The 21124-nt window shown below is 45.7% G+C and overlaps 1 protein-coding gene across 7 annotated transcripts in view; it reads right to left on the reverse strand.

Annotated features, from left to right (window-relative positions):
- ENOX1 (ecto-NOX disulfide-thiol exchanger 1) overlaps positions 1 to 21124 on the reverse strand; it is a 512511-nt gene that overhangs the window by 87055 nt on the left and 404332 nt on the right. For all 7 annotated transcript variants that reach the window (XM_032496083.1, XM_032496086.1, XM_032496080.1 and 4 more), the window contains one exon: positions 2821 to 3005. In XM_032496083.1, coding sequence (XP_032351974.1) covers positions 2821 to 3005 — 185 coding nt within the window. The remainder of the gene's footprint in view (positions 1 to 2820; positions 3006 to 21124) is intronic.

A 21124-nucleotide genomic window follows, 5' to 3' on the forward strand; every position in this document is an offset into this window, starting at 1 on the left:
CCAGGCGCCAGGTTGGCTCTTGCCTCTGTACATTTGTCCATCCGTTCTTCCATTCAACAAATCTATTTTGACAATATACTCTGTGTCTGTTATTGATTGAATTGTGTTCCCCCCAAATTTATATGTTGATGTTCTAAACCCCGGTATCTCAGAACATGAGCTCATCGGGAAACAGTCACTGCAGATGTCATCAGTCAAGATGAAGTCATACTGCAGTAGTGTGGGTCCCTTCACATTTTGTACAAATTATGACCTGATAAAAAGCGGAAATTTGGACACAGGCACACACGCAGGGAGGACGCCTTGAAGATGAAGACAGGAAGCCGGGTGACGCGTCTACAAGCTGAGGAAGGAAGAAGGTGGCCAGAGAACCACTGGAAGTGAGGGGAGAGACGAGGAACCCACAGAGGAACCAACCCCGCCATCACCCTCGTCTTGCACTTTGAGGTCCAGAACTGTGAGACTGTGGTTTAGACTGAACCAGGGTAAACCAAAACAAACCCCCAAACAAAATTCCTTCCAAAATAAAACAAGCACACTAAAGGACATTTCCTACTGACCAGGGGATTCTGCAAACAGGGGAGAAGCTGCAATAACGAAACAGCTCCTTTAAGGGGCTGGAGCTCAGTGGTGGCACTGCTCCAAGGTGGACGAGGCTCACCAGTGCCCGGCAGACGCGACACCCCGAAGTGCTTCTTCCTGCCTGGCTAGCTCACCCTCGCCGCCTCTGACTTCTTTCAGATTTGAATCTTCAGCCATCTTACAGGTTTTGTCAGCTTTTAAAGCAACCAGGATTCTCTTTCCTGGAGGAAAAGGGCTGTGAGATAGTAGCTTGCAGGCTGGATCTAGTGTCACAGTCCTTGGGGAAACGGGCAGACTCTCCTCCCTTCGAAGGCACCACGCACACCCAGGGCTGGGGCATATGGACCACCCGGGGGCCTCGCACTGCAGCTGTCAGACCGATTTCCAAGTGTGGGGACCTGAGCAACACCTATAAATGACATTTTCCTGGCTGGCCCTGACCTCTGAATCTCACTGACTGGTCTAACACACGCTGTGAAGATCAGCTAGTCAGGACTCAAAAAGCCAAGACTCCACAATTGCTTTTAAACGGCAGGAAATGTTTAAGACAGGATTTCTGTGACTTGTCATTAACTTGTTTACATCCCCATCTGCACTTCTTGTTCATATTCCCTGCTCTCAATTATTTCTCCCTGCTTGGAGAAGGTTTCTGCAGCAGTTACCTCTAATCGTTAAGACACTTTTGTAGGCAATTCAGGCTCCTGGTCTTTGAGAGCAGTCACTACGGATGGGGGGGATTTAAAAAAATATCCTACTCAGTGTATGAGTTCTCCTCATTCTGCTTATATTTCCCTTGTTTAAAGAAAAACAATTTTTTTTTCCAGGAAAGAGTGATTAGATTTATATAGCCAGAGGAGTCATAAATAAAATACTCATGTGTGATGATAATTTCGGCTATGCTATTGTTTTGTTAATTTCGGCTATGTTATTCTAAGAGAACACAAAGACCCAAATATCTCAAGTGCATCACACATCAGCTGATGTCTTCAGATATAAATCCAGCTCTGAGTCTTTGATTCCATCCCCTCCTCTGCCAGTGCCCAGGTGTCCCCTGCCCACCCCTCCATCCCCTCATTTCCCACAGGCCATGTTCTTCTCCCTCCAAAGCCCACACCTCCTGTCTCTTTCTTACAACAGCTGGAAGGACACGGCTTTAACCTGAGTGTGCCAGGTGGACGTGTCTGTCGCTCTTTAATGAAAGCACAGATACTGGCCCGTTTCTAGAGCTGCCTGTCCCCCCGGATTCTAGTGCTCCATCCATTCCATCCACAAACATTTCTTAAACATGGAGCATGTCCACAGAACCTGCCTACAGGCTAGGTGTAACCCAGGAGAAGTGGAAATAACATAGCTTATGTTTTCATCGACCTGGGAAACGAACAAACTCGCCAGGCTGTTGTAAAAATCAGCTGGCCTGCTTTTAAAGGACAGAGCTCTAAGGTACGGAACACTCACGTGAGGATGGGCAAGGATTTTCTGACCGTTTGCCATGAGGCTAAACTTCACATACAAAGCTCAGGCTCCTAGATTCTCTTCCTCCGTTTCCCACCTTGAGGGTAATAATTTGTCTTATTTCTTTGGCTTGGCTTTTCTCCAGATCCTACTTTTCCACTTTCCTGTCCTTAGCAACTTTTCTTTTGTCTTTCTGTAACCAAGCAGGACCCTGGGGGGCCTTCCAGGGTCAGGCTCCTCCCCCCATCCTCTGCAGCAGCTCCTCTCTGAAGTCTTCAGATGACAATATCTCATGTACATTTCCTGAGTTGTTCAGATGCTTAAAACCACCACCAAAGGGAAGAAATTAATTGCTTGATGATCAAGGGCTCGTGGCCCCCAGACCTTCTGGCGCCTGGGGGTTGATGGTGTTGACTGCCCTGTTACCTCCACATCAACCCATCAGAAGATTGTACACAAGCTCATCACGTACCCTGTGACCTCCCCTCCCTTCCCTTCCCTTTCCTGACCTTTAAATATGTTTTGCTGAAATCCTTCAGGGAGTTTGGGGTTTTCTCAGGCATCAGCCACCCCGTCCTCCTTGCTCAGCCCTGCAAGAAACCTTTCTCTGCTCCAAACTCTGATGTTTCAGTTTGTTTGGCCTCGTGGTGCGGCAGGCACACGAACTTGCCCTTGGTAACACTCCTCCCACCTTGCCTGGCAAATGGTTGCCACTTCACTTCCACTGACTACGCACGTCCCTTCCCCTTCCTCTCGAAAACGGGGCTGGCGGCGCGGGCGTGGTACCTGCTGCATGCCTTGCATGGTCTGCTGCAGGAACTGGAGCTGCTGGTCCTTGGTGAGGTTCTCTTCCGTTCGGAAAAGCTGCTCCTTCTCCTGCTTCAGCAGCTCCACCTCATTCCTGTAGGCGTCCAGCTGCCACCGGAGGCTGTCATTCTCCTCTTTCAGTGCATAGGCCTGAGCGGCCAGGGCTGCGGGGCAAACAGAACAAGTTCCGGTGAGCCACCTGCCTGCTGCCTAGCTGGAGGGCCTTCCGTGTGGAAGGAGAGCCTCCCTTTAACCCGGATTCTTAACGTTCAGACCCAGACGAGATGCCTTCCCGCGGGGCTCTTTATTATGCAGCTGGTGAGCATTGCTTCTTGGGGAATTTTCAGCTATTCTATTTGTCCCGTCTCACGTACGAACGCGGGCACAGGATTAATTCCTTCCAAATTCTTGTCTCTTGACCCCTCCCCCCATCCAAGGCTGCCATTCAGAAATCGATCTGTGTTGCTAGGTGATGAGAGCACTCAGAATTCCAGACAACCACTGTATCTACCCCACGGCTGCCCTCTGCCTTTGGGCAGGACGGCTTAGCCCCTCGGAGGGCTGCTTTCTTTTAAATCATGAGTGGGCCCCCAGGTGGAGGGATGCGGCCGGGGCAGCCCTGGAGAGGGGGGAAATGATGGGCACACCATTCCTCCCTGCTCTACCGCAGGGACAAACTGCACAAATTGTTTCCTCTAACTCTTATCAGGAGGGTAACCTAGCTGCATCTGTTTCACCACCAGATTAACTACCTAAGACTCCTTCCTGAAGCCTGAAATTCCCAGCGTGCAGACTCAGCCCTCACTCACATCTCCACCTTACTGAGAAAACGAGACAGTTAATTCAGGGTCTTACAGATCTCCAGGCTAAGGCTCCCCGGGCAACTGAAATCGAATAAAAGAGAAGAGTGGATGGTACAAAACAAAATTGAGGATGGGGACTCCGTTCCCCCAGTTTCCAGCTTACTGCTTGGTGGTCTCTCCAATAATAATAATAATATTACTTTCTGAGCACTCACCATACAACAGACAGAGGACCACAAATTAGCTCACTTCATGGCCCCATCAACCCTCTGAAGTGGGTGCTGCTCTTTACAGATGAGAGAAATGAGGCCCAGGGAAGTTAGAGAACTTGTCTGATCCCATGAAGAAAGGAGCCTTAAACCCAGTCCTCAAACCCACATCTGGTTTCAGAGCCCCTACTCCCCCAGTCACTGGGCTATCCTGCCAGCCAGATGGGTTTAGTTCTTACCAGACTGTTTGATAACATCCCCAAATTCTCCCGCTCTACCTTCTCGCCAGTTTCCCATACTTTCTTCCTCCTCCTTTGAAAAACTCACTCTCTACTTTTGTAAGTAAGGGAAAAGTGAAGATATTTTAAAGGCTGGTTATCAGAAACATCTTTAAAGAAGGAACTTCCAGTTTTTAAGGGTGTGGTGTGGAGCCTCTGCCCGGCAGACGGCAGATCCTCAGTCTAGGATCATTTCCACACCTCACCCCACCCCCAATTCCAGTCCCAGAGCCAGACCGAGGTCAGCCTCTCAGCTGTCCCACCCGCACAGGATGACAGATCTTTCCGGAGGTGCTCTGAAACCCCAGCGAGTTCTCTCCTTCAGTATCAACCATCAAATTACATTAACAGTGATTTTATAGTGAGTATTTTACGGTATTCTGCTTTGCAAAATGATTACGTATAGTACACACTGAAATGCTAATCAAATAGAACATGCAATTAACCAGAAAATTCCCTACCTCAAACCATCAGGGATCAATTAGTCAACAAGCATTTACTGCTCATGTACTCTGTGCCGGGCCTGTCTGGGCATCATGGATCACAAAGTAAGGAGACAGAATATGTCTCTTCTCTCAAGGAGCTTGAAATATAACAGAAACTGACACATTTGAAAGGAACACATTCTAGGAAGAGAGAACAGCCTGACTCCTGGCATACGGTAGGCACTCAGTAAGTGTTGGCTGGATAAATAAATGAGCAACTAACTTAGTGCCAAGGTTTATGATGAGGGAATCCATCCTATGGAGTTCAAAGAAGAGAAAGGGAAGTGCAGACTGGAATAATAACAGAGGACTTTGAAGGCTGAAAGCTCAAGAACTGGGGAGGGACATCTCAGTCAGGAGCAAGGGCGTAAGCAAAGCCCAGAGATGAGAAATGGAGGTAGAATATTCGAGGCAGGGAGCAGAGAAGCTTGACCACGAGGCAAGAGTCTGTCTGGAAGCAGTGAGAGGACGGTGAGCCAAGTCGGGTGATGAGAGAGGGTGGAGGCTCAGCAGTCAGGCTGGAGAGCTGGGATGGATGGGGCGGCCAACGGAGAACCACCAAAGGTACTTGGGTAGTGGAAGGACATGTCTGAACTGGTGATTTAGGAAGATTAGTTTGGCAATGGTGCGTGGAATGAACTGGAGGCTGAAGAGGATGGATCAAGGAAATTTTATTCGGTGTAGACCTGTGTGCAAAACCAAGGAGCTGCCAATTTTACAGTTTTCAGGGGCTTATAAAGTCAGAAACTCTCCAGGGTGTTCCCAGGGATAGGAGCTAGTGCTTTTTAACACATTGCAGCCCAACCTTAGACCTCGTCCAGGCCCTTAGATACCCGTGCCTAACGACTCAGTTTACCAACCCTTAAAGAAATGGTTATGAGGCATCATTTAAGAGAGAGACGTTGTAATAGGGCAAAATTACAGAAAATGTAAACGACGAAAAAAGTGTTGGCACCACAGACGCACATTACTACATTTAGTGGCATTCAAAGACACTTAAGTCATTTCCTTAGGAAGCTCTATTTGGCCCTTTCTCAATTCAGAGTGGCATTTTTATTATCATAACTGATAGCAGGTGTTTGTGAAGAAATCGATTAGTATGCAGGGATGGAAATTACATTTTCCAAATGAACTGCACAGTCGGCAAGATATGCTGAAATCTGTGTAGCAAAGTGTAAGCAGCCATAAAGCATGTGTCAGCAACATTATTTAAATAAATTGTGTGACCCTAAATACATATAGGGAAGTGCACCATCCATTATTATAGGGGTTCCCTGATAAGCCTGTGGAATGGCATTGCTGACGGATCTTATTCTTGGCTAAGCCAAGTGACCACTGTCCCTGCCAAGTAGGATACTGTGTCGTTTGTACTTCCTGAATAGATGTGTGATATCATTATATAAAAAAAGAAAAAAAAAAACCAAAACAGCAGCTGTAACTCTCCCCTCTCCCCTCCCCTCAAATCAATACCATAGCCAATCCCTTCAATGTTTTTATAATTGGGGCATATAACTGATTTACATTCCTTATTAAATGATTTCAAGCTTGATATTTGCAAAAAAATTTTTTTGGTTACTCACGTGGCAGCAAAGTGGTTCTCTTCTAAAGGGTGAGAAATTGTATATTGACTCCACTTAACTTCTGGCCACCTGTCTGTAAACATTATCAGTGTGAAGCTGCCTGGATCCACCCTCAGATGAGGCTTCCTGGAAGAGGCTAGATTACGTTTCCTGGGCCAGAGCTCTAAAGGGAACAAAATTCTAATAATTTCTAACTTAACACCACTTCTCAGAGTATTAAAATTTCAGAAACTGGGAGGGTCCACCCTTTCATTTCTCTCTCTCTGCCTTTTTCTCCTTTGTTCTTTCTGGGACACTGCATTCAATTAAACAGTTTTTAAAAAATGTATAATCAAGCTTTTGATAAAGTTTACCCTTGAGAGACTGTACAACAAATCCACCATTCAAAAAAGCATACGGATTCAAAATAAACACCACTATGCATCTTTTTGTAGGAATCCCTGAGGAGTGCACTGCGTTCCAATAAACAGGAAACAGAATATTTAGCTAACAGGTGGATTACCAATTTTCAATAAAATTTTTAAAAAGGATACCGTAAGGCACTTTAAGTGTAAATGATTCTGAACACAACTGAATTTTCCTTGGGTGCTTTTAAAGGCACTGCGGAATCCAGTGGGGCCTCCGGATTATTATGAGCTCATTCACCAAGCTACTGTTAATGGAGGAGCCCTGTGCGGGGAGCCGTGGAATCCACGAGGGCAAATCCAGTGTAGGCATCGGTTTATACTTGCATGGGACCTTAGGAAAACTCTGTTATGGGGATTTTCTGATTGGACCAAAAAAGGAACGAACAATATTGGAAAAGACTTTGCTCAGTAAGATTAAATTACATTTCAAAAATTAGCCCTGGGCTACAAAAAATTACCAAAGTGACACTAGTGTATGAAAGCTGATGCAGAGATTAAATTGCACTGCTGAAGAAGAGACTGAAAGGTATTCCAGCACCTTGCTGCATCCTTTACTAGGTTCTACGTAAAGCATTGTTCCTTATATTAACTATGGTCAGAATGACCTCCTCCTCTGTCTCTTGCATTACTTACTGTGTTTCCATGGGAACAGATAACGGCATGCTTAACTTCTTTAAGTAAATAATCTGGTGAAAGCCTTGAAATCTCTCTCTTACCAGCCTAAGCCAGCCTCAGAAAAATAATTAGCACGCTATGAAAAATGTAAGTTATTTTGGGTTATGTCCCAGTAAGCTGACAGTATGTTAATATCTTTTTCATGCTCAGGCAAGATGTAACTAAATAATCAAACACGTTAACATACTGTTTCTAACAATATCTGGATTTCTCAAGAACTGTTTGTCTTCGTGTCTTTGGGGGACTGTGTGTTTAATGCCCTCCCTCCACTTTGCCAGATGTCCCCCTGGCATGCCTGGAGGACGTGCTGAGCTGTGCCTTTCCCTCCCACATGCAAAGGACACCTTTTTCAAGGATTTTTATCAGCTGCTGCCCAGACAGCTAGGTGTGCTGATAGATCCAGAACCCAGGATGGCTGGATGGGTCTCAGGCCGCATGATGTCTGTGCACCTTCCAGCTCCCCTGGCCCGGGGACTTAGGGGCCATCCCCAGGCTCCATCTGCCTCCTGCATTCTGCCTCTTTTCTTGCAGGGCGCCTGGGGTGTCCAGTTGCTTCATTTTGGCACAGACAGCACACTGTGTACCCAATGTCATGCTTTCCTTCACTGAGTGAAGCTTGTTCCTGAGAAGTGACAGGCCCAGGGGTTGCCGTCAACTGGTTCTCACTGATGGAATGCGAAGGGGGTGTGGGGTGACGTGTGTCTTTGGCACTTTCCCTCATTCTCTTCCTGCTGCTGGGAACAGGCCTGGGTCTTTAACTCATCAAGTGGAGGAAAGGTGCCCACTGACCAAGACTATCTGCTTTGGACTCTATAGTGCCCAAGAAATAAACTTCTTTTTTTTTCCCTTCTGGTAAAGCCACTTGAAGATGTGGGACTTCTTTGTAAAACAGCTGGTATTACTCAAACCCAGAGTTTCCCAAATACTGGCTGGCATCAGAAACTCCTGGTGGGTGTGCTCAAACACGTATTTCTGGGCCCCTGGAGTTTTCAACGTGGTGTGTCCAGGATGAAGTCTGAGCATGTACATTCCTCCAAGTTCCAGGCAGCGCTGCAGCCGAGACCACCCTTGGAGACGGCTGCTCAGACCATGGCTCTGTATATCCCCCTGCTTCTGAACCGGGGCTATAGTTGGCATGTTTGGACAGATATTCCTCGGGGCACCACAGGCTCAGCCTGTCATTCCGGCTTCATTCTTGACCTTCTGAATGAGCCCCAGCTCCATGCTCTGCACCAGTGAAGGTCATCCTGTCCCAGCCCCATCCCCATCCCCCGGCCACCTCCTTATGGAGGGAGGGGGAGACTGGGGCAAAAGATACAATCGCTACTGTTTTCCTTCCCCTCTTTCCCCCAAACAACAGTAGCAGCAGCAGAAACAGTAACAGAGGTAGTGACCGCTAACAATTTTACTTCCTGGCAACATGCTAAACCTATTATTTGCATAATCTCCTTTCGCCCTCACAAAAACACGATCTAGACAATACGACTGTTATTTCTAATTCACAGGCGACGGGGCTGAGTTTGAGAGACGTGGAGGCTGCCCAGCTGGTGGGAGGTGCAGGGCTCACACTCGGCAAGCGTGACCCCAGAACCCCTACTCCCTGGTGTCGTGATGCGATGCTACCCGGGCGGCCTCGTGCGGTCCGTGCTGCAGCTGTAGAGCGAAGGGAACCAGGGCTGCTGCGCGGGGCTGGATCTGCTCCTAACGGAGGTAAACCATGCCCTTGCTGGCTCTGCCGGGGGGACTGTCCTGCTGGAGACAGGCTCCGCTCTGGAGGCAGAAAGGATGAGTCTACTTTAAAAATAAACACACATGGCTCTTCTGCAGGAGAATTTGGGAATGAACGATCCATACGGAAGGTAAACTCAGAGTTCTTGAATCTTGAGGCCTGACTTGATCCACTCAGGGGTCCCTCCTTCTGCCCTGTGTCTCTCTCCTTGGAAATGGATGCAGAGGCTACTGATTGCTGAGCTCCTGGGTCTCGGCTGGTTCCCAGGTCTCCACGAAGAGAGCCGTGTCCAGGGACTCGGGCTGACCCAGGACTCCCAGAGGACCACCAGCCCAGTGCCTACCCAACTCTATATTCTGCTTTTTTAAATGTCCTGCACCTTTGATTGGAGTAAAGGTGGTGAAAACCCCTCTTCCCACAGAGTCCCCAGGGTATGAATGGGCTCAGGAAAACCCAAGACAAGGACCAGATGGACCTCAGAAGACCAGACGAAAGCACGGGGCCCTCAGGCTGCTGTCAGGCTGGTGCCTCCCAGCATCCCGGCGAGGATCTGGAGAGCATCCTAGTCTGGTCTCCCACAAGGTAGCCTCTCACGCTCCCGACAAACTGTAATCGATCTGTTTTGCAGTAGCGCTTGTAACACCACTGAAGCAGCAATCTGCCTCAGATCGCTCGCGGAAATTCCTTCTGCTACATCTGTGCAGGATTATTATTATTACAACTTAGCATTGACATAACGTTTTATATTTGCCATGTGTATTAGAGTCTGCACATTAGCTATTATTAGGGAGAGCCAAACAGACGCACGAGGCAGTGTCTATTTCCGTCTTTGTGTGAGGCCAGGGGAATAAGGGTAATTTGGAGAGGGCGGCTAGGCTGGATCCTGTTATAAAGACTTAGATGTGAGTCTGGAGGCACAACCGGCAGCAGGTGACTCAGGAAGAGAAGATCCTCTGCCCCTCCCTCCGCACAGCCCCTCCTAAGGAAGTGGTCTGTACCAATGGTGGCTGTGTTGTGCAGTGCCGTGGGGACACTGCTGAGAACTCACCTTCTGCTTTATCGCTTTTCCATCGATGCTATTATCCTCTGAGACCTCCTGCCAGCTCTCCCCATTTTCCTCCGAGGAAAGTAAGTGAAGGGAAGAGGCATGCCCACCTCTCCCACAGCAAGGTGAGTGTGCCATTTAAAACTCTGATGGATGCTCTGGTGGGTGAGGGGTGCCTGTAGCATCCTCAGGGAAGCAGATCCGCAGTGACTCCCACGAACCTCAGCTCGGTGCCTGCTCTGACCTCGGAGCTCCGTGCCCAGCGATGGGGGGACTGACGCAGGTAAGGACCTGGGGAAGCCACTTACCTGCTCCCTCCACCACGTGCTGTGGTGGTTGGACCAAGGGAGGGGAGGCTTCTGGCTGTGAAAGGAGAGCAGGGGGGGGGGGCCTTCCAGAAGAAGGTGGGGTGGGCTGGGCCTCGAAGTCAGGCTCTCACTGTGAAAAGCTGAAGGCAAGTGGGAGTGGGGCTTCCCCACAGTGACGACTACTTCCACCTGCCACTCCAGATGAAGACGGTGCCAAGGCCGGCGGGCACGATCAGTGCGGTGAGGAGAGGACGCTGGGCTGCTGAGGGCCCCACGTCCTGGCATCAGGCACATGGAGAGGGGCATTCCTTGCCCCACTCACCCAGGACTCTTTCTTTCTTTTTTTTTTTTATTAGACTTCAGCTTTCTTTTTCACTTGCAATCTCTATTTCAATGTCCAAGATACAAGACTACCTTTTTTCCAACCCTCTGGATAGTTTAAAGATTCTTTTTTTTAGGGCTGTCAGACAGACCAAGATACACCACAGAATGACACAGGTTTTCCGGAACACAGCCCCTCCCTGGCCTTGCCCCCTCCCTCACAGACAACCCACCTCCCCTGGGGACCGTGCTCCACCCTCACTGCTGGCTGGTCTCATCCAAAAAGAAAGAGCGGCTTTAAACAGCAACCCCTCCCCTGAAGGCATCACCCTTCTCATTCCTCATCAAACTGCAACGCCAGGGCTGTCATCCTCTCTCCTCCCAACCGGCAGATTTTTTCCCTTTTAACAGATGATCACTTCTAATTTTCTTCAAGAATCCTTTGCCTCAAGGAGTGACGTCTTCCTACTCCTTCTAACCCCCTCACCCTCACATAACATGCTCTTAAACGGGTGGTTTCTACCGCATAGAATTCAGTGCGCCCTGAAATGTGCAGTGGAGTCAGCCCACACCTGAAGCGTGTTCTCAGTTCAAGGCGTTGCCCTTGGCAAGAAAGAGCGACCTTTCCCACAAAGCTTCTATTTTAAGACGCCAAATCCTTGGGATAACAAAGATGTGTTGAACGGAAAGCCTCTCTCTTCCCTCAGGTCTCGTGCCCTGCATAAACTCAAACTCTCCAGCTCGAGTGGGGACCAAGGCTGGTGGGAAGTGGTGCCCAGTCAGATCCCTCCTCACCAGCCTCGTCACCAGCGTTGACACCGGTTTAAGCACTGGTGTTTGTGCCTGGCATGGGGACAAAGAGTCCCATCCTCTCTAAGTACACAATCAAGGTAGAATCACACTGGTCTGAACAATCACTGGTATCTCCAGGCCAGTATTTCTCACAGCTTGTCCCGCACACAGCCTCCATTTGCCCCATGAGAATTCCTGGACCACCCCAGACCCTCTGAACCAGTTTCTGTGATGGGGGCTGAGGCTATGCACGTGGACAAGTTTCCAGGTTACTCTGACGCATGCCAAAGTTCTAGAACCAGTTTACTAGCTTTTAGTGACCAAGATCACTGGTTCTTCGTAACTGCCTCCCAGTCTTGTATTTCTTTCATTATTTTTCTTTGACACCTGCTTTCCCTCAGCCTTTTCTAACGACTTCTCTGTTATTGAAAGAACCTTCTCCTCTCCAGCTTTTACCGTCCACCGTGGCCTTCCAGGGTTCTCTGCCATCTGCCTTCTCACACTGCATTAATCTGTCTCCCAGTTCCTCTCCGAATGCTACTTAATGCCTCTCCCGTGATGACGCTGTGACTCAATGCTTTCATAAGTCCTCCAGCCAGTGTCTCCAAAACACATTTTTCTGATCTACTAGATGGGGCTGTACATTGCTTTCTTTTGCAGCTATATTTCTGGAGAAAGCTCGGCTGCAGCAGGTCTGTGGTGGCTGGTACCCAGGAGGGGCGGGGCTGCACCTCTGTGCTCTGTGGGGTCTATTCGCCCCTGACCAAGGGCCCTCGGACCAGTGTCTCCCTGGAGGACAGGAGACCCCTCCTGCGCATGCTCCCCCAGCCCCTGGTCACTAGGTCCTCGGAGGCCGTTCTCTCTGGCAACCACTCAGGCACCCCCGCTTCCCTCTCACCACTGATGGATGAGAACACAGTCCCTGGCTATTCTCGGAGAGTCAGAGAAGAGGAGGGACTCTGTCCTTGGCTCTCATCACATTTTTCTGCATCAGGCTACTTTCATTCCTTCTTCCCTCCAAACTAGGAGGGTCTATTTTTCCATTAAGCAAAGGATACTTGGATGCAGCTCACACAGACAGGACGAGAGGAATCCTCTACCTGTGTCATACACATGGTACCTAAACGAATAAACCACCTCCCTTTCATTTCTTCCTTCTTTGGTCCTCTGTCAGTCACCTCCTCTCCACTAAGCATTTTTTTCTTTTACTTCATTTACATTTCTTCTTGTTCTCATATTACCTTATTTCACCCTTTTTTTTTTTCCCCCATTTTCCTTCTTTCCTACCTACAATTGACCTCCATCAATCCTCTGTTACATGCCAGCGGTTTCCAATCCCTTGTGCATCTGACTTGCCTGAGGAGTATTTGAATAACACAGATTCCTGGGCGTTAACCCCCAGGCATCGGTGTTTGTGTAAAGCCTCCCAGGTCTGCCTTTGCCTTGTGTGCAGCCAGGGCTGGAAACAGCTCCTTTTACCTTCTGTTACAGTTCAGCAGTGTCCACATTGCCGGAGTACCATATTCAAAATGCCCCAGAATCCCAGATTTGGTTATTTCTTATGACCTCGAGGAAACCCTCTGAGGATGAGCCTTACATTACTGCCAACAAGCTGAGGCTCAGAGAAGGGACAACACGTGCCAGGCCAAGCCAGACACAAAACGAAGATCCCTCAAGGGGCCTTTGACCTCGTCTGGTTCTAAGTTATTTCTTCCCTCTGTTTGGTGACCCTAAAAATCTCTCTTCCAGGGACATCAGTTCTCACTGCTGCAGGCCACTTTCTCCGAGCCCTTCTGGCGGTTGGACCACCCAAGTGACCCTCTCTTCAAAAGAGCATCAAGGCGAGCCTGGCAGTCCTCGGTCAGGCCTCGAACATGGGAGGGACACATGCAAGAAAGTCTCTCAAAAACTTATTTTCAGAACTCCTGATTTCTGCTCACATGCCTCACCTGGACACAACTTCTCACATCTTTTCACCCCCGGAGCCTGAGGGCAACGAAGCCCAGCTTCGCCAGACTCAGGATTCATCTTCTCCGAGTCCTTGGGCGGGAATAGCACACGTATTTTATAAACTGTCTGGATGGCTAAATTATAGCAATTTTTCCCTGGGAGAGAGTTGTTCAGATATTAAAACCCACTATATATTGAGTATGCTCATCTTTCTCGCATCCCCACAAAAAGCAGTTTTTGCTGTGCTCATTAAAATGATTTGCTTTTGGCTTCTGACGAGTATAATTTTTCAGGTAGCTATGTTTTATTCTTACTAGCGACTCCCTGAAATCCCTCTGCAAGTGCTGAAGCCCCAGTTAAGCGCTATTAATCAAACACTAAACGCTTTTTAAAACAGCTCTCCCCCCTCTTCTCTAATTGAGAAATAGTGCTGTTTGGGCAAGTTTATGAAGTGACCTTGATTGAATTAAAGAGGTCAGGGATGGAACAGACTTCAAACTCATATTCAGTGATTTTCAAGAAATGACTTCCCTCCAATTAAGCGGGAATTAGCATGAAACATTTTGTTTCTGAAAGGTTGAAAGAATTCCTCTGAGAAGGCAGCTCTCTTGTTACTAGCTTTATTGAACGTGGGAGAGAAGGCGTCATGGATGGTTCTATATAAAGCGCTTTGTTAACAGGGTGCTGATGACCCTGCATCGATTATAATCTTCCTTGGGAGCCTAAATGTTACATAGAAGGGGCAAAAATCTCAATTTGAGGTTTGATTTCTATTTTAAAAGCCCCAGGACTTAACAACTTTAAATTAGTTAAAAAAAATTAAGCCACATTTTCCATCTGCAATAATCTCAACCCAGTTCCAGGGGAAAAGGTTTCAAACGTTACCTTCTTTCTTTCTTTGTTGTTTCTCCTTTTAGCTCCATCCTTCACCTTGCCAAGTCCCCATCTTTTAATGACCTGAAAGAACGTGTCCTTCTTGTGCTAAAGAGTAACGCGTGGAGTCTCTGATACATAATTATGGGAGTGGGATTCCACAGGGGCGTAAAGAGGGACCAGGCATACATGGTGGTTTGGGGGCTGTCGGGTATCCGTGAGGAGCAGCAGTCCTGGGAGGATGCTGGCCAGGCTTCTCTGTATCCTACTGTCTGCTCCTGTCAACCTTGGAGAGTCATGTACACACGGATCACACACAGGAGGAAGGCGGGGGGTGGGGTGTTAGACAGACAGAAGGAGGTTTAAAGCGTACGAGCCTGGGGGCAATTTAGTTACCCTCCATCAGACCTCAGGGTCCTCATCTGAAAACCATGGTCAATGCTTACTACGGGGATCAAATAGCGAATAGTTTTTGTTTTGTTTTGTTTTTGGTCTATGCTGAAAAAAATATCCTTCAACAGAATAAAAAAATTAGTTCTCGCTAGTTTTCATTTCCGATCCATTCATTTAACAAGTGCTTGTCCACCTATGAGTACAATGCAACACGCTGGCCATTCAGGGCATCTTGAAGGAGCAGATGGGGTCAGCGGTCCTCCCACCTCAGCATGCGTTCACTCCTATTTGCTTAAAACAAACAAAGAAATAAATGAAACCTCTCCAGGGGTGACAGAGTTCAGATGAACAGAGTATCCAACTTCTTCTCACATACTCTCAGCTCTCACGGTTCTTCTGCTTGTTAGAGTTTATCTGCATCTTGGCCGTGACTTCTGAGAGTGTAGCGAGCAGGCACTGTGTGGACCCATGGCCCAGGGCTGTTCCAGGACAAGGAGAACTCTGAAAATACATTACTTGGAGTTCCCACGGTAGATAGGCAACACTCTCAGATCAAAGACTGAGTCTCGAATAGTCTTATCAAACTTGTTTGCTCTTTCCGCCCCTTAATATGACACTGCAAGACAAACGATATCATGGTCCCAGCCACATCGTAAGAATTCACTGAATATTTGCCATTTTAATCTTACCATTTCTTTGTATTATGGCATTGCTTAAGACAATTTCCTGGAAGTAAAGAGCTAAGGATGGAGGAATGGATGGCTTTAGGATATTCATATTATATAAAGTATCCCATTAAAGTCTAATATGACTACAGAACTATAGTAATCAAAACAGCATGGTATTGGTACAAAAACAGACATAAGGACCAATGGAACAGAATAGAGAGCCCAGAAATAAATCTACAAATTTTTGGTCAATTAATCCTTGACAAAGGAGGTAAGAACATACAACGGAGTAAAGACAGTCTCTTCAGCAAATGGTGGTGGGAAAACTGAACAGCAGCATGTAAATCAATGAAGCTAGAACACTCCCTCACACCATACACAAAAATAAACTCCAAATGGATTAAAGACTTAAACATAAGACACTATAAACCTCTTAGAAGAAAACATAGGCAAAACATTATCTGACATAGATCTCAGCAATGATCTCCTAGGGCAGTCTACCCAGGCAACAGAAATAAAAGCAAAATGAACAAATGGGACCTAATTAAACTTATATTCTTTTCCACAGCAAAGGAAACCATAAGCAAAACAAAATGACAACCTATGGAATGGGAGAAAATATTTGCTAATGACGTGACTGACAAGGGCTTAATTTCTACAATATAGAAACAGCTCATACAACTTAATAGGAAAAAACCAAACAACCCAGTCCAAAAATGGGCAGAAGACGGAAACAAGCAATTCTCCAATGAAGACATACAAATGGCCAATAGGCACATGAAAAAATGCTCAATATTGCTAATTATCAGAGAAATGCAAATCAAAACTATAATAAGGTTATCACCTCACACCAGTCAGAATGGCCATGATTTAAAAGTCCACAAATAATAAATGTGGGAGGGGGTATGGAGAAAGGGAGCCCTTCTACACTATTGTTGGGAATGTAGTTTGGTACAGCCATTATGGAAAACAGTATGGAGATTCCTCAAAAAACTAAAAACAGACTTATCCTATGATGCAGCAATCCCACTCCTGGGCATATATCCAGAGGGAACCTTAATTCAAAAAGATACATGCACCCCAATGTTCACAGCAGCACTATTTACAATAGCCAAGACATGGAAGCAAAGTAAATGTCCATCAACAGATGACTAGGTAAAGAAGTTGTGGTATATTTATACAATGGAACACTACTCAGTCATAAAAAAGAATAAAATAATGCCATTTGCAGCAACATGGATGGACCTGGAGAACGTCATTCTAAGAGAAGTAAGCCAGAAAGAGAAAGAAAACTACTACCATATGATATCATTTATATGTGGAATCTAAAAAAAAAAAAAAAAAAAAAAGGACCAATGAACTTACTTACAAAACAGAAACAGACTCACAGACATAGAAAACAAACTTATGGTTACTAGTAGGGGAGGCGGGTGGGAAGGGATAAATTGGGAGTTCGAGATTTGCAGATACTAACTACTATATATAAAACAGATAAACAACAAGTTTATACTGTACAGCACAGGGAACTATACTCAATATCTTATAGTAACTTTTGGTGAAAAAGAATATGAAAATGAATATATGTATGTTCCTATATGACTGAAGCATTATGCTGTACACCAGAAATGGACACAACATTGTAAACTAACTATACTTCAATAAAAATACATTTTTTAAAAAAGTCTAACATGGCAAGTGGAGACATTTCTTCAACAACTGACTGGTAAATCACTAAAAGAAGAGTGAAATCTCTTATCCTACCTCCAAAAGATTTGCCAAATACGTGCCATCACTTACGCTGCAACTGACAACTTGTAATCATAAAACAAAATCCCAATATAAACTTGCAGAATTTAATCAGCCTTCTAGCTAACTATTGTTGGGGGTAAAATTACATTTTTCTCATTAATTGAGAACATGGGATGCGGAGGGAGAGGACATATTACTTCTAAGACCTCTTCCAGATCAAAACTTCCCTGAGTCTGTATATCTCAGTAAGAGTGATATTGTAGATGCTCTTCCCTCACATTTTTAATTTTTAACAGTGATCGAGGTGGGTAGGGTATAGCTCAAGTGGTAGAGCACATGATTAACACACACGAGGTCCTGGGTTCAATCTCCAGTATCTCCTCTAATAAAATAAATAAATAAACCTAATTACTGCTCCTCTCAAAAAAAAAAAAAAAAGAGTGAGAGGTATTACTCATAAAGAGAAGCCTCAGGAACAAGAGGGGAGGGAGAGCACTTCATTAAGTCTTGAAATTAGATGGAGAGTCACTGAACCTGTGATCTTGGAGGAGGCTCTCTCAGGCCCTGGGGAGGCAGAGGACACATGGGATGAGGTGGGAAATCAAAGAAGTACCATTGTGGCTCAGATCATTCCAGATCCAGCATCACGTCTGTGCTTGTGTTCTGAGAAATGTTTTCATGTTCCTCTTCACCTGCGTGGAGAGTCGGGGAAAGGAAGGCATGGGCTGCGACAGCGTGTGCTGTTTCCCGAGGGAGTGCATCACGTGGCACAGGACGGCGCCTTCACCTCTTCAAACCATTCCTTCTTCTTGCCCAAAGCCATAGAGCAGATCGTCTTCAAGGAAATAAATATCACTCAGCTAGAAAAGGAACTGTGCCAATTTCCCGAATATTTTTAAAAGCGGGCATTGCCGTTGGAACGGGCTAGAGAACAGTTCACTGGATGCGCTGTCTATGTGGAAGCCAACCTCTTCCTCGTCAGTAGAAAACAGAGAAAGGAACAGGAAGGCTAAGCAAAAGCCTTGTCTGGATTGACGTACACTTCTCCAGGCCACCTGTGCCTGCCCGTGGCATCATGGTGCTGCGCACAGAGCAGGCAGTCAAAATCCTTGGTGGGTTTTACTGACTCTTAATGATGCCACCGAAGGCATTTGGGGGATATTCTGGAGCTCTTCCCCATAGCGTTTAGTGATGCCACAGAAAGGTCATTAGCCTGGAAAGAAGGAAGAGCACTGAGTTCCAGACCTCCTACTTCTGATGTTGGGCAAATAACATCACTTCTCAACATGGGACTGCACATTCCTTGTTGTGAAAAAAGGAGGACAGTTATACAACATGGTTTCTAAGGGTCTCTTCTACACCCGAAGAGACTTATCGTGGCCAGTCTCCTTGTGGGGAAGAGCTCAACATGTCTGCCTGGGTTAGAACTTGAATTATTTCGTGGGTCCTCAATTTAATAGTGGTGCAAGTGTGATCATATTTGGAATAGGAAACTGTAAGATGATACGGTAGAGGAAGGTAAGAAGGTATGGCAAAGTAAATGTGGTAATTCCCTAATTAGAAGCAAAAGAAGGCAAGTCAATAAACGTCTACCATTGGGAACTTGTTACCATTCATTGCTACTTCTGACTTCCCTCAATGATTGGAAACGGCCAGGTAGACTCCTCAATCAAGATGAGTTTTACCACAGATTCTCCTGGGTCATTTTTAAAGTAATATTTACTGTAATTTAATTATCTAAATAATACATGTATATACTATAGAAATTTTTGAGATGCACAAAGAGGAAAAAAAATCACCTATAATTATACTATCTAGAAATAATCACTCTGAGTATTTTGACTATCTCCTTATAGATTTTCCCCTAACATAAAAATTAGGAATACAACACATACACAAACACACAACTGGAATGATCTGTACATTGATTTGTAACTGCTTTTTTAAATCACTTAGCAATACCTAGAGAACATTCTCTCATGCCATTATATAGTCTGCTAAAACATGATTTTTTTCCTCAAGGCTGCTTATGGATAGATGATTAATTAACCAATACCCTAGTGTTTGATATTTATGTGTTTCTAAATTAATTCTCATAGTTGGAAATTTGGGTAACTACATCAAGCAGCAGTGACCCACAAGCCCTGGGTGGAGAGCAGGGAGGGGTCTCTGGGACACGGGCGGCTCTAGAAGTCACTGTGGGCTCATGAAAGAACCCGCAACTCCCTGCCTGCAGCACCACGATGGATCGACTCCGTTTTGCAACTTCCAGAAATGTTTCTTCCTACTTCTCTTAGTGACGGGGAGTCTCAAATAAAACTTTCCTTACCAGCCCCTTCCCAGAAAAGCCCTCCCACACTGGGTCCTGGGGCTGGGGAGTAGAGCTGCTAAGCGCTAAGTCCCTCTTTGGTATCAAGGACATGCATCTCAGTAAAAGAGAAGAGTGTCTAAGCCATTTAGATGTGGGAGAGCTTGCTATAACAGTAATTTTTAATTGCTATAAACCTCAATGTCCAGGACTTCTAAGCAGAAGTTATCATAAATGGCAGGTAGAATTTCCAAGAAAGGGGAAGAAAGTAATTACTACTACTGCTTTCAATGACTTTTTCCATTACTTGTATGGCACTTAACCGTGTGTGGCCAACTGGAATTCTCCAGGATGTCTTCTTGTCCCCCCTCTCTGTACTTCTGGCATCTTTAGGCCTTTGATTAATAAAGCTAATGGGCAAAAGGGTCAGGAGTCAGGGTCTAATCCCTTTACGTCACCCACTGTTCGGATGAACGATGCAGTTATAAATGCATAGGAGAATTACGACAATGGTGTTCATAAACAGCGCATCCGGGTTGAGAAGCTGGTAACAGCGTATGTTTTAATACGGCCTGGTATTGATTCTCTTGGCCAATGTCCCACTTTAACAACGTTATAGTCACACTTTAAGATTTTAAGATGGAGCGGTATAGAAGAAAATCAATAGATACTAACTTTCCACTCTCAGCCAGCAATATAGCTAGAGCTCTTAGCCACGCTCACATTTAAGGGAACTAAAAGATGCTTTGGGGAGGGCTGGCCTAGTTTTCAGCCTTTAATAACCTCAGGTATCCACTGTGACCACCTCAAAGATTATAGCTTCAAGTCTTCAAGGTTCACAGGAAGGAGTCCATGAGCCAGAAAGGATATACATGCATTTGCTCTGTTTTCTATTTTATGAACAAAAAAAAAGGGGGGGGGGGACTAAAAAAAAAAAAAGAATCACTCACACAAAGAGTTCTGACTGAAAAGAAAATCATGTAGAATTATTGTTTCTGAGCTTAAAAACCATGCTTATGTATTAGGCTGTGCAGGAGGAAAAAATGAGAAATCACAGTCTCTTGGAGTGTTAGAACTAACCCAGATTCATTTTCTTCTTCCATTCTTCTTAATCATTAGATTTCCTAAAATGAATAGACACTACGTTTATATGAAAGATAGATTTCATTTTTAAATTGTTCCATGCTGCTGCAGGGCAATGAGCTAATCCACTAAAAGCATTTTCTATGAGCACCAACTGGCGTCATAGGCCAGCACTTGACTAATTACATCAACGTTGAAAAGGATGATCCTTATTTCATAATCAGAAACTCCTACTCATTACTTACAAACTAAGAGGAAACATTAGGAATAATCACCACTAAGGAATTCTTTCATATATTTAGGAAAGAAAAAAAAAAAAAAGGAGTTACAAACTTACCCAGATTCTGTCATCTCAACTCTCTTGAAAATATTCTGACTTTTTTCCAGAAGTTGGGCAAACCACACTTAAATTCCAACAACACTGTGTTAATTTTGCTCAAATGCAAGCTGAAAACATATTTTAACATCCTGTCAGAATGAGATACTAAGAGTGTCGATAAAATGACACTAAAATAAATGTAAATTTAGATTGCTGTTACAAGTGGCTGCCTGGCTCCGGGAAGATGTTAGGTTGCTACAGTATTTTCCATAGCAACTTCGCATCTTATGACATAAATATTCCCTCAG

Source organism: Camelus ferus, chromosome 14, assembly GCF_009834535.1.
Source record: "Camelus ferus isolate YT-003-E chromosome 14, BCGSAC_Cfer_1.0, whole genome shotgun sequence".
NCBI classification, from domain to species: domain Eukaryota; kingdom Metazoa; phylum Chordata; class Mammalia; order Artiodactyla; family Camelidae; genus Camelus; species Camelus ferus.